The 14625-nt window shown below is 40.1% G+C and overlaps 1 protein-coding gene across 1 annotated transcript; it reads right to left on the reverse strand.

Annotated features, from left to right (window-relative positions):
- Window positions 1-7033: 7033 nt before the first annotated feature.
- Window positions 7034-10034, reverse strand: LOC135674866 (root phototropism protein 2-like). The gene is made up of 5 exons (XM_065185114.1): window positions 9861-10034; window positions 9673-9742; window positions 9171-9551; window positions 7879-8607; window positions 7034-7732 (listed from the first exon to the last, which is right to left on the reverse strand). Exons 1-5 carry the CDS (start codon window positions 9917-9919, stop codon window positions 7220-7222), a joined length of 1752 nt encoding a protein of 583 aa, XP_065041186.1. The 5' UTR covers window positions 9920-10034; the 3' UTR covers window positions 7034-7219.
- Window positions 10035-14625: the final 4591 nt, after the last annotated feature.

The following is a 14625-nucleotide window of genomic DNA, read 5'->3' on the forward strand; positions in this document are numbered from 1 at the left end:
CTAGCTTACATCTACGCAGAAATAAAAAATTTCACAATGTGAGATTAATTATAAAACCCATGAGTTGTCTTCACTCGAGCATAAATTTTCTATACACCCTTTCACATAAAGTTTGAAAAATGTATATCTTTTTCTCTCATTACCTCTAAAAACCCTAAAGAGTCCTACTATCTTCAGATACTAAACTCAAGGGCACCAAAAATATTTCTCACATCTTGTTTTCCCCATCAAAACCTAGAGATACATGATATATTTATAGAAGAATCAAACCCTAATTTTAAGGATTTTCTTCTTTTATGAAGATCCCATTTTGTACTAGAATTTCTTATCTCACTAGGATACTAGCTTTAGGAATCCCAAAAATACTTGTTAATCCTAAGAATTTCTCACTTAGTGAATATTTTATCTACTTTTATGTCTCCTTGAAAGAAAATACTTTTACTTTATGCTCCTTTGGATCTTCATCACTTATTCTTATTAAATCTTCGACCATCGAATCTTTTGAGCTCTCATATTACTTTGTTGGGAAAGGATAAGAGAAAAACTTTTAAAAACCAAGAGAGAATCACATAGATCAATCATAAAAAATTCACTAGAAAATCGATACAAAATGTGATATAGTTTGATATATCTCACCTATATTCAAAAATCAAAATTTTCACAATGTTAAATCAATTATAAAGCCCTTGAATTATCTTTATTCAACTATATATTTCTTTCTATACTCTCCCATATAAATCTCAAAAAAATTATATATTTTTTCTCTCCCTCTCTAAAAATCCTATAGTATAATCTCCCTTGACACCCTAGAGAAAAACCCAAGAATATCAAAAATATTCATCATATCTTGTTCTCCCCTTATAAGACCTAAAAAAATATGAGATATTTATAAAAAAATTTAAATCTTATTATGATTCATTATTGAGACATTAGTTCTAGAAATTTTAAAATACTTATCAATCTTATTTTTATAAAAATATAATAAAAAGATATTATTCTAACCCATTTTAGTAGGTCTGAAAATGTTTCTTATATTCAAAACGGTGACGTGCTCAATTATCATCACCTTATAATCATTTTGTCCTCTCGAAGTTAGTCTTTAATACAGAAAGAAAAATGCCACGTTTGTCAAAGGATGCATCGTAGCGTTCAACGGTCAAAGTTGGACAACCGTTGAAATAGCTCCTCTAATGAGAGCAATTGCATACCACCGCACTTCCCCACCTCCCTCTCTCTCTCTCTCTCTCTCTCTCTCTCTCTCACTCTCAGTCACTCTTCGTCCTTTTAGAACAAGTTAAATACAGGCAACTCGTCGTTGACTACATCAAATGATGTACGTATGTAAGTTAAAATTATACCTCGAGGATGAAAGTATTAATTGCTTCTCCGGCTAGCGCGTTAGCTGATTGTGACAGTGAGCTGACGAAATGTTGCTTTCGTCAGCAACGATGAAACTCGTAAGAAGAGGGACGCGAATATTGTACGCACGTGATTTGATGGCTCCGCAGTGTTATTGTTGTCCTGGCGGCCGTCAAACTCGGTGGCGGTTGCAAACCCCGGGCATGTCACTCCACGGCCTCCGCTGCCTCTCACTAGGAAGGCAGAGGCTTTCTATTATGCAACTTTCGTCTCTCCTGCCTCGACTGCTGCAGTGGAGATGATTGTGGCGTTATCTTGGTCCACTAATCACAAAGGTTATGACGGTGGGCTTAGATGATGATGATCTAAATTCTTTTTCTTTTTTTTTTGGTATGTGTGTGCGCTCGCAAAAGATGATCTAAAACTTGGAAGAAGTCGAATGGAAAATAATAAATTAGTTATACATTTATTGTATTTAAGGCTGATAGGTTACATTCAGACCCGAGAGCCCTAAATCCAATATCATGATCACCGAGGGGAAGGGAAAGAAGCTAAGAATACTTGACTCATGGCTGTGTGTGTAATTTTATGTATTAGCGGTGTAATATGCAAATGGGGATATACATGCATTTATGCGAATATAGTATGACTCGTGGTGGGTGCAGATAAGGTAGCAGTCAAAGAGTCAGCTGACATCTTCTCGCGTAGTGGCATGCTCAAGAAAGGTCACGTTTCTAAATCTTTTTTCTTTTAGAAACAAAAACTCGGTTGAATGTTTACCTTGCATCTACTTGTTTCTCGTTATGGAAGATGGCTCGCGAGGGCTCATGAAAGCGAAAGCTGACGCCTACACAAGGTGAGGATGAGAATGAATGAATGACGTCGATGGAGATGACGTGAAGCTCGGCCGATTAATTCGTGTGGTCGTAGCCCAAGATGTCGCCAGCACCTTCGTTCCTGGTCAAATAAGATAGGTCGTCATACGTCCAATGGGAGACGTGTTCACATAACGCAAAAGGCCAGGACAACACGAGTCCTTGCCGTAGAAACTGCGACGTCTAATGGGAGACGTGTTCACATAAGGCAAAAGGCCAGGACAACACGAGTCCCTGCCGTAGAAACTGCTAGGGCAGTTCCTAACTGACCTGCCCTCACGATGACCTGCGCACGGCACCATTAGGCAGAAGGATCCGACGTAACCGACACTCGCCCTTCATCGTCTGCTCCCTCCTTTTATCTTATCTTCTCTCTGCACTCTTTTCGGTTGGCCTTTTGGTCGTCATAGTTAGAAAAAAGATGATAAATTATTAATATAAACTGAGATTGATCATCACGTTCACCTCCAATAACCCATGTATTCCAAAACGAAGGGCACCCAATCTAATCTAGGCAGGTCACCAGCAAGTTTTCTAGATGTGATAATACATAATCTAGGCAGGTTCCCCGCTCAGTTTTCTTACACATGAACATGTTATAATCAAAATACTTTTGGTCCATTAACGCCGACCACTATAATTCACAAATAGAGGCGAAGCCCGTCTTACCAGCAATCCATTTACCTTTTTAGCCTACGAGAGAGAGAGAGAGAGCTCGAGGTGGGAAGTATACGTAAGAAAAAAAAACACTTGCACGATGGAAGGTAAGCCTTCTTCAAAGTACAGGCCAGGGTGGCAACACCACACCGCATATTGCATCCCCACCTCTTTGGTAACAAGCAGAACATCTTCATTTTACTGCACGACTGGTAAGCAATCCAGATTTGAGACGACGTTCATGCTTGTCAGACGTCTACTGGTAATACAATAGCGCTTCACCTCTTATACCCACTGGTAGTCTAACCAACGCCAAACAACTTTAAGGGCCAGAATTCCATGCCATAAGCCACCGATTTACCATAGCAAGTGATCATCTTAGAGAATTGAGATAACTGAATCTGGATCCCTCGTCCAAAATTCATGTTTCTTCTTCTCAGCTGCAAGGATTCATGATGATAAATCGTGAGATATTCACAAAGTATGATTGACAAAAATAAAGGGCAAACTAAATCCACCACATCTATGCATGAAGACCATTTCAAAGAAAGCATTGTCCCTCGAGACCATCCTTAGTTAGCCGTGATATGAAGCCAAATGACTTTTGGCCGTATGTCTGTTCTCATTCGCATATGCAGTCATATGTCAATTTTGAGGAAAACCTATGGTCTCCAGTATGCAATGTCATTGTGCATATGAGATCTATTGTTGATACGTAATATGCATGAGCATGAAAACATGATCACATATGTTTCTCATAATTCCATTGCATTAATATCATTTCAACATTACTGTTATCTCATTAATATTACATATGGGGCATAATAATAATGCCATTCATTGTTTAGGCCTTCACTCACATGCAATGTCGTGTTTGGCTGTTTGTACACTATTATCTCTTTTTAAAGGATTATGGTGATGACTTTGAATAAGTTCTCAATTAACAACAACAATAACAAATTCATAGAATTCTAATTATTTCGACCAACTACATGAATCTTCTATCGTAATTGAACTATGTAAAAACTCGTATCTTAGTTTACTAGAAATTGTAAAAGAAGTTATGCTTAGAGCTCGTGATATTTTGTCGGTCCCCTCTGACTTCACTTTGATAGATGGAGCTTTCAAACGTGGGAGATTTTTTTATGATGGTCCTCCAGAAATGAATAGACCATATTCTGTTTATGATTCCACTGTACCCTCTATATTTTTCATATGATATATAAAATATTTCTTATGAGTTTTTATATATATTTTGGATAAAAATGAAATAAATGCAACGTCTAATATAACATTTGAGCTTTTGTTTCATATTTGTTCTTTTGATATACTCTGAAATATTTTATATTCTATTGATATATTCCGAAATACCTCTTATGCCTCTGAAATATTTTATACGCTATTAATATATTTTAAAATATTTCATATGTTATTGATATATTCCGAAATATTTCATATATTATTGATATACTCCAAAATGCTTCTTATGCCACTGATAAGCTCTAATTACTCTTTACTCTATTTGTTATGAACTAACTATATTTTGAATGAAATGATATTTATAATTCTATATCTAATGAGATAATATTTATGAATTCTTGTATCCTTGCCTTGTATTTTGATACCAAGTTTGTTTGAAACTATCCTCTCTTTTTATGGATATATTAGTCACTTGTTGAGCTTTGTATGCTCACTCTATTGCTATATAAAATTTTCAGGTTAACTTATCATTCACTAAAAAGTTAGAATTGGGTTGAAGCAGTAGAAAGCTATTCAAAATTTGGACAAATCTTATTAGTTGATATGTAATTATTGTATACATACATTTTATGTGTAATAAAGTATTACTAATAAATTTGAGTTGATGTATCATATAAAAGTTTTAAAAGACCTCTCACGTTTAAAATTTTAGAATGTTAAGTTAGTTTTACGATGATATGAACTTATGGTAAATGGTTGAAGTTCTGATTGTATAAATTCTTACGCTTGAGGATTTATAAGTGTAGTTAATGTTTTGTTAAATTGGTGTAGGTTTTCATAAATGTTTGAATGATGTGATGTATGATTATAAAATACATAAGATTTTTATAGATGTGAATTTTGTCTTGAATGTTTCTCAGTATCCTCAAATGTTAGTTTGGATCGTTGATTAGATTGTTGATGAATTATAATATTCTTGATTTAAGATAAGTTTACATCTCTTGAATGTGCTAATTCATGGGGTGTGACAATTTGTCACTCCTCTTGGACCAACTATATGCCCTCGCTATAGTCTATTAGACAATCACAAAGTTGGAGGTTCAAATTTGTTATGCCAGGTTGTTCGAAGCATGAAGGGTTTGGGAATCAAAATCTACGGTAACAATTACATGGGATCATTGATCATTATTCGATCGTGGGAAGGCTTGTTGAACTATCAAATAACTTTCAAACGTTATAGCTACATTTATATGTTTGTATGAGGAAGCAAGCGAACCAACTAATATATTGGGATGACTAGACATGCAAGATGGTATTCCATCGACGTGTCATACTGACGAGGTATCTGATATAATGTGATGTGGTGCAGTATTATCCATGTACCAAAATCATTATCAATAATTAATTTTAATATAATATATAAAAGTGTAAATTTTAAAACGGATCAAGTAGCGAGAACAAGATATGATAATTTTATTTATTTTTTTTAAGATATACTTACATTCAGAAATAAGTACTATAGTTACCAATGACCATAGTTGTAATAGGCACACAAGTAAAAACAATTATTAGGATGTAAACCAAATGATCGTTTTGTTATTGATTCATGAATGAATGAATGAATGAATGAAATCACAAATATTTTCCACTTCCATCTCACTACTTCCTCCTCCGTTCACTACAAACTCGGTTGCCCGGTGAGGAAGTAGACATGGTTAGCATAAATCTCCTCAAAAAAATATCAATAACAAAAGGATGTGGTATAACCTTGATTGTACTGTTGCCAAGGTGGTGATTTCTTCTTTTTTTTTTTTTTTTTTTTTTAAGAATGTCCTAAGATTGGCATCATCATATTCTATCATAAGTTTCGTAATCCCCTCCTTGATTAAAATCTGTAGACCATTCTTGACTATAATATTTTCTTATCTTGCTCTCGAACCTTTTTTTTAATATATGTACTTGCCACAGAGATCAAACAACACTCATCATAGTTTTCAAATATAAATCCAACTCACTGCATTCTTCATCACAATGCCCCCATCTATGTTAAGTTTGCATTAGCTATTTCTATGTTTTGACCAATCAACAGAAATATGATACTTCTCTCCTACTCCTTCCTATAGTTTCACCTGATTGACCCTCATCTCAGTTCCTAATTTTTCAGATCATCCACATCCAAAAGCCATTTGCTGACAAAGCTCTTGGAGTCAGGACGTCAATATAATCATCATCCTTCCCTTCTTTCAACTATATACAATTACTTCATAGAACGTACCGGTGGACCTCTATTTCACCTGATCGGCCCTCATCTCGTTCCTAGTTTCCATATCATCCACGAAGTCATTTGTTGACAGTCCTCTTAGGGCCAGAACATCAACGGGAGTCATCATTCTTCCCTTCATTGAGTGGCATCACTTCGTTCCATCTGTGTTTAGATTTGAATCGGATGTTCAATATTGTTTGAAATAGGATTCATATTTCTCAGCAAAATGTCACATGAAGAATAGACTATCTATATTTCTCACGTAGCTAGCTAGCACTGGGGATTTTCAGCAATGTACATAGCAGTCAAGTGAATCTGTTAGTAAAAGGTCGCTTCGTGACAAGAAGCTTGCACAGAATCGTCAAGAATGGGATGATGGCTTTAATAACTTTCTTTATGTACAAAATGTATATTTGAATGAATATGTGGAATGATTTTGCTCGCGAAAAGAGCATCAATGCTCTTGTTTCTTCCGTTTTCATTTGCGAGGAAGGACACAGGAAACTCAAACTTGGACCTTACATTGGGCATAGTGGTGGTACAATGCAACCATAATCTATGAGATAGCATCAATGATGCTGGTTGTCTGCTTACTCTTTGAGTTGATTGAGAAATATAGGTTTCACATCAAATCCGAAGAACATAAAACGAGTTTTGATTAGCTTCTTCCTATTAGACCTATGTGAAAGGTAGAGCTTCTCATTGACACACTGGAAACACTATAATACAAGCACAAACCGAAAGATCTCGAGCAGACATATACACCACAGCAATAGTATTGTCCAGAATGATACCAGCACTAGTAAAGCACTAATTAACCTTATCAACCCAAGATATATACCACAACGGTGGATATCCCCTCTTGTTAAGATATCGAGAACCTCCTCCTCCTGGGTTTGGTCACATCTACTCCGACCCCATCGTCTATGTTGGAAGTATCCTTGGATCCTTGCTTGAAAGGATTAAGCTTCCCAAGCGTCCGAGAAACTGAGGAGAAGAACGAGGTCTTCTTGCTCCCGATCTTGACGCCGCTTCCCTCTCCTCCTCCTCCTCCTCCTCCTCCTCCTCGTTGTAGCTCCGACACGTACATCTTCATCTTCGCCAGCTCCGATCGCAGGGTCTCGTTCTCCCTGATCAGCGAGACGTCGGCTTTCAGCCCTTCGTCTCGTCCCAACGTCACGCCCAGTGCTCCAGCCGCTGCCTCCCCGTCTATCCCGCTCCTTAGCTTCAGTTGATCATAATACAGCGCATGGAGGACAATCTGCAGGGGAAGCCGCTTGTTCTGCGACGCATGGAGCCGGGCCTCGTACGACAGCTTCAGCGGGTCCATCACACAGCATACCTTCTCCCTCTCGATCTCAGCCAGCCCAGGATGCGCCTGTGCAATATTTTTTTCCATTTGAAATTCGAGTTTAATTAGCTTGTGTTGAAGTCAATGCTAATATATATATATATATATATATATATATATATATATATATATATATATATATATATATATATATATATATATATATATATTACCTTGAGATAAATGTCGACAGCGCGATAGAGATCGTCGTCGAAGCGGCGCGCCGACTTGGGGAGGGCTCCCGCAATACCCGCGAACTTGGATACCGAGAGCTCCTCGTCCGTCGCGATCTCCCCTACGAAGCCGTCCACCGTGCGCGCAACTTTCTGAACCGCCGCCGAGCAGCAAGCGACGCCGCCACCGCCTCCGTAGAGCGCCCCACCCCCGCCACCAGCCTCCCTTTCCGCAAAGCTTGTCACGATCCGCCGTGCGCTGTCCAGATCCACGATTCGCTCGCCGGAATAGTCCAGAGAAACAGTGAGGAGGTCGGCGACTGTCGCCTGCTCGAGAGAGGCGGAGGCCCGCTGCTCGAGTTCCTGCCGGCAGGCCGCGGAGGCTTCGAGGAAGAGGGCGGCCCGGAGGAGGCAACAGATAAAACCGACGGGGAGGGGGGCGTCGGGGTGAGGTGGGAGGACGTGAACGAGGGACTCGAGGAGACCGCACTGCCGGATGCGGGCGTCGCCGCTGTGGTTGGAGGCCGGGGCGCCGGAGGAAAGGGGAAGGAGTTCGGCGAGGGACTTCTCGGCGTATACCACGACGGCGGCAGCGAGGGATTTTGGGGCGACGCCGCGGGATTTCATGGCGGAGAGGATCTTCTGGAGGGAAGCGGGGGCGAGAGCGGAGAGCTCACCGGCCCACCAATCTGGCGGGGAGCGCGTCGGGATGTTAGCCTCGTTAAATGCCTTGAATAACGAAAACAAAAGGTTTAAAAATGATCCGTTCCTGAATTAATTAACATAATTGAGGTGATGAAGTTTCTATTAAACATTTTCCGAAACCAAAATAATAATAAAAAAAAGTCACATTTTCGAGAGCCAAGATATCTACCCTTTACCTCAACAGAAACTTATAGATTGATAAACTAAAAAGAAAATCTAATCTGAAGTTGATTCAATCAAATTTTCTAAAAGAGATATTAAAGATGTGATGCGCACACGTGTATTATCTAAGAAAAACTCCACTTGACTCTTTTAATCTTGGATGTATTATCTACTGAAAACGGGCTTCTTGAGACGAAAAGTAATCTTACATGTGTATACTAGTAAAGAAAAACGAACACTCCAACAAGTTCATATAAAGTTGTGGGATTGGTTGGCTTAGATCTTTCTGAAATATACTCTGTGATATCTTGAAAATCGATGCGTGAGTTTATCTCTGGAAAGAAACAACAGAAAAAGGCAGCCACAAGTTATTAAACTGCATAATTTTTCTGGTTGAATGAATATATATCAAGAGCAGAAGAAACCTTCAAACTGATAGCATCAACAGAGCGCTGCACGATCCGGACCTCCTCGGCCATGGGGAGGAGGGAGCCCTCGCACGACCGGAGCAGCGCCACCGCCCCTGGAAGCGTCTTGACCGCCGCTTGGTTGATGAACTCCTCTGCCCTCTCTGCTAAATTGCCACGGCTGTAGTCTTCCGTCATCTGCAAGTACTCCGCCGCGCATCGCAGCGCCGCCACGTTATGCACCGAGATCTCGAAATTCATGCCATAGCAGAACTTGGCCGCCTTCTCGAACACCTCCGCGCCGCCAGGCATATCGGAGAGATCTATGCAGCCAAGGTTCGCCCTCTCTGACTCCATCACCTTCCTTCTGATGTAACCACTGTTCGCCACGAGCATGAACTGCATCAGATCATGTCCAATATCAAAGGGGGCAATAATTCTTCTATAAATAAAAAAAAAAAAGTTACAAGTCATATATAATTGTAGTTGAAGAATATAGACCGAGAAAGATTTTACGTACCTTATGGAGCCGAAAAGTGTCGTCGCCGACCTGGACGATAATGTCGCTTGGGATATCTTGGGACAATACCCTGGAATTTGGAAGGAGTAAAGAATCGATGATGAACGGATTAATAGATGAAGACCACTGACCACGGATAGCAGGAGGAGTACTAGTTCTACATGGGGAACAGAGAGAAGAATTAGTACCATTGGCTGGTCTTTTCCATGGCTGCACAGAGACGAGAGCTGGGGGTGGAAGACGCCATGACAAGCACAAAGCTGAACTTCTCCCCCGGTCAAACAGGTCGACCACTGGTTTGCGTGGATATATAGCAGCTCACTTGGAGACTTCTTAGCCATATCTTAGATCCAAAATTTCCTCTCTTTTCTTCCATGTAATGGTGTGTCTCTTTTTTCTTGTTTTGGTATTTGGAATCCGTCGCTTCCAAGCTTCGATCATCTTGTCCGATTGGAGGAGTGGCTGCAGTTGCACTGACTGGCCCCACTCGCAGCCCACTTCACTTTGGTTGTGCTGCACCCGGGTCACAATTTTCTTGTTTAAGAATGCAACTTTTTTTTTTTTTTCTCGAATACCCGGAATAGAAAATTAGTCAATCAAATACGAAGAATTAATTCAAATTCTGAAAAAATATTAATGTAAACGATGATAATGATGATGATGACGATGGCTAATAATAATAATAATCTAATGGAAGATAGATACACAATAGTAATATCTAAAAATAAGTCATTGATTTTGTAGGTGAGTCTTGACTAATTCAAGAAAGAGCATAAAGTAATTTTTTTCACCCAACATAGGTGAGAAACTGAGTAAAATCTAGTAGCTTTTTATTCGAATCCTAGGATAACATTGATGTGATAACTATAATAATTTTTATCTAACAATCTAGTTCCTAACAATAACGATGAGAGTTTAAACAGTAATGAGATGCATGGAATACCTTAAATATTTATCAGTAATTTGATGATATATCAGACTAGCTTTTTACAAGTTATGAGCTTGAAGTCATATTCGACATATTTTAAAGATATCAACTAGTTTAATCAATAAAGACCTTAACACTATATCATAAGGTTTCATATTCATTATTTATCTTTTATAATAAATAAAAAAAAGACTCAAAAGATATATAGAAACACAAAACTAAGCTCATCGAACGTTAAGGGGGGAATTGGCCGTCCTCCTCCGATGATATATTTTAATAGACATCAATCATATCTAGCTTTAAAGGTGTATGTAGATGTTTTGTTAGCCACCAAAAATGCAAAATTCACCAACACTTCGCTTGTAACTTGTTTAGTTTCAATCGTGGATGTAAAGGGGAAGACTAAGCGCAGTACATATAAGACGATATCGTATGATATATATATATATATATATATATATATATATATATATATATATATTATTCAAAAACAAACGCTGCAACGAAATCCCTCGGGATTTGGATAACCATTGCCTCGAAAGATAGTCCATGGAATTGAATCTCTTATTCCTTTTCTGGGGTTTGGGGGAGATCCAACATCTCACGTGATGTCGACTAAACGAGTTCCGTGTCTTCATCAGTACTGCGCACCACACACGAGGCTGGTCCGACGCAGAACCCCACCACCAAACGAAATGCTTATCGTGGTGGACGTCCCGCCACGTCACCGTCCCGAGCTGGCGGGGGAACAAGCGATAACATGGTGGGACCCGACGCAATCCGTTTGGTAACGTGTCGGCCAACGTTCTCCCTCCACGTGTATCCTAGCTCTCCCGATGACCCCGGCGATACTTTTGCGCTCAGCGAGAAACATAATGGGTATATATATTCACGGACCGCCGCAGAGGGTCGGTGGTGTGTGGCGTAGCTCTCGCTCCGGTTCCAAGTTGGAGGTTGACGGCGAAAAAAGAGATCGAGAGAGACGTGTGGAGCTGCTTCCGTCACACGTTTAGATGTAGGTGATGACCTCGAGTGGCGAGGGCATCGAACAGTACAAATGTACGTGAGATCGATGTGGCAGGATGCACTTGCACGAATTCTTTTCGTACCTACGTATATACATGCATGTAATTCTTGTGCCATGTAGGTCCCAGCTTAGCGATGCATCCGTCTGCACGAATTGTTCTCTGCCTGTTTTGCGATGATCATTGGTGCACCGATGCTAGACTTCTTTAATTAGGCTTCTTAAAAGCCACCTTCGCTAACTCTTTCATCACAAATTGAGTACCGGTCCCAAGGGTTTGTGAATAATGGCCACACGCAGACAAACATGCAAGCTTGCTCTCTACCAGCATTTTCTAATTGAACGAGGAACAACCTTTGGACTTCAATTAATCTCAACCCTTGTTTCTTCTGCTGGAGGAAGCGCGCATCACCCGTTACCGGAATGAATGCATGCTGAGCCCCTACTTTGCGTTTAGATTTATCTCCAGTAATTCATACTCGGTAATCATTGGACACCCTATGCCTACGAATTAATTGGATTGACACTCTCTACATCTTTTCAAGTATAGCGCAAATCAGATACTACTTGCACGGTTTGGACGTCATAATCGATTGTTCACTCAAGTGAAGGAACAAACATCTCTTTCTTAGAATCATTTCATATCCCTCTGGCACAAATTAAACTGTATTACGTCACAATAAAAACGTAGCTTCAACCATTTCTAAGCGCCTACTTACTAGTTAAAAACAGATGTAGCATGTGAAGGTAGTTGCATGTTTTGACACTGCTGCTGTGTCATACATATGAAACCTTCTGCATATTCCATTATTTGCTCTCTCTCAAGCCACTAGTTTTTTCATAGTGACCAATATGAAACTAAAAGAGTACCGATAAATTTGAAGGCATAACTTGAAAGCTAGAATTAGAAAATTGGGTGACGGTTCCTGGACAAGTATATTAGATATCTTATTAAACAGCGGGGACGGACGGACAATACTTGGTACTAGGTTCTTAGATTGTTCACAAGAAGGCAACGAAAAGACATCATGCTCATGCAGAAGGATAAGAAAAGAGCAGTAAAGATTAGCTCGAGTCACATGGGTTACTCTGAAAGTGAAGTTCCTCCCATCTCTTTCAAGTCGGTTGGATACTTACTGCCAAAGTTTCATTGACACAAGAGAGGTAGAACTGAAGATTAGGGCTTCAAAGACAGCGACAACCCTTGGAAACGATGGCGTCCCTCTGTCTTATTTTGACCAAGCGGATCAAGTTGAAAAGACTCGGAATGTTATGAGAACAAACAAGTTGCACTGTGAATTCTGGCAAACGAAGCTAAACCACCCCTTCTCGTTGTTTGCCTGGAAAGTTTGTGTGGTTCGATTGATGGAGGGCTGACGCTGGAAGAAGCTAATTTCTTGGCCAACTGACAGTACTCTGTCGGATATCTGTACTGGTGAACTCGAACATGGCTGCTTCTAATATATCAGCAGTAGAGTTAGCCAGATCTCCACGATCATTAGCGGGTGGCCATCCATTAGATAAATATTTATTATTATTAGAGAAAAATATTGTTAACATTCTTGTCAGTACGATATGGTCCTGTTCCGTATGCATGGAGTCATTCAAGATAGAAACCGTATTCTCCCGATTTATTACCTGGAGATAGAAGACATATTCTCCCGACTTATCGCCTGCACAAAGACCGAAATCAAGGGAAGCTTCTCGAGCTGATCACTCTTATACTTATGCTTAAGTTAACCCTGAAGTCAACTTCTCTAGCTCTAAGTTCTCGACTCCTACCCCTTACCTGTAGTTAAGGGTGTGTTTTTTATACCTAACTTTGAAGAGATGGAATGTTTTGTCAAGATTTTATAGGGGAGGTGGTTTATAATCGACCCGAGCTACTTTATAAACTTTTGAAAATATTCTTGTGAATATTTCACAAGGAAAGCAGTTGGTAATTGACTCGAAATACCTTTAGACTTTCGAAAATATTCCTATAAATATTTCATAGAGGAGACAGTTGGTAATCAACCTAAGTCACCTCTTGGACTCCTATCAACGTAGGCAAGTAGGTATCAGGTTGTTTGGGCCTCTTCTTCCCACGGGCCTTACATGACATTTGTGAAATTACAACAGCTCATCCTTCATAACCTGGTTACTGCCTTGAACCTCCTTCAGCTATTTAGCAAGGGTGGTAAGCCCTCGCTTAGCTTCTTCCAATTGCCACGCCAACTTGACCCCTCGAGTCTCCACCTTAGCAACGGTAGTGGTAGAAGGGTCTACTCTCACCTTCTTTAACTTCTCGACCTATGCTTGAATGTCATCATTTTCTCAAGCTTGTTAGTCGATAATGACGCCAACATCTCATATTCGGTCGAGCAGGGACGTCACATAATGATGGTGCTACAAAAGCAGAGATGAGTGGTTAATCAATGAAATTTTTTTGTTTTTTTGAGAAAGCCAACTATGACTTGGCTTACCAGCACTTCGTTTCCATAGCCCTAGTCGAGCAGCACCTCCGAGGGGGAGAGGTAAATATATTTCGCTGCCCCCGAACATACGATTAATAACAATACCACTATGAGGCTTCACTGTCATCCCACACCTTATGCCCCTCCAGCAAGCCCTCCCATCTCGGTTGTAGTGGTATGCTTAGGGTCAAGTTAGGTAGATCAACTATTGTCAAAGCCGTAAAAGGTCGAGACTTCCCCATGCATAGGTCAACTATTGATCTCGACCTTTTCCCTCCTTGTCTCGAGGGAGACCTTGAGCTCCTCAGACCCTCCGAAGGCTTCGGTGTTATTGAAGTAGGACTTCCACCTACAGTTGGCTCCTTGGACCCCTTCCCCCTTGGGGGACAAAATGTCCTCTTTATAATGACTTTGTACTTCTTCTTCGGTCAAACAACACTAGCATGATGGTCAGGCCGAGTTGAGCCCAACTCCTTGAGAAGTGCCTCATGGATGGAGGTTAGAAGGGATTTTAGCATGACTACGGGTGAGAATATTTCATCATA

The sequence above is a fragment of the Musa acuminata genome, chromosome BXJ1-5 (assembly GCF_036884655.1).
Source record: "Musa acuminata AAA Group cultivar baxijiao chromosome BXJ1-5, Cavendish_Baxijiao_AAA, whole genome shotgun sequence".
NCBI classification, from domain to species: Eukaryota; Viridiplantae; Streptophyta; class Magnoliopsida; order Zingiberales; family Musaceae; genus Musa; species Musa acuminata.

Excerpts from the sequence above, each read along its gene's own strand:
- LOC135674866 (XM_065185114.1), bottom strand. The coding sequence starts at position 9,919 with ATGGCGTCTTCCACCCCCAGCTCTCGTCTCTGTGCAGCCATGGAAAAG. Across the intron at positions 9,743-9,860 it reads ATGGAAAAGACCAGCCAATG|GGTATTGTCCCAAGATATCC; the intron begins GTACTAATTCTT and ends TCCAAATTCCAG. Across the intron at positions 9,552-9,672 it reads ACACTTTTCGGCTCCATAAG|TTCATGCTCGTGGCGAACAG; the intron begins GTACGTAAAATC and ends GATCTGATGCAG.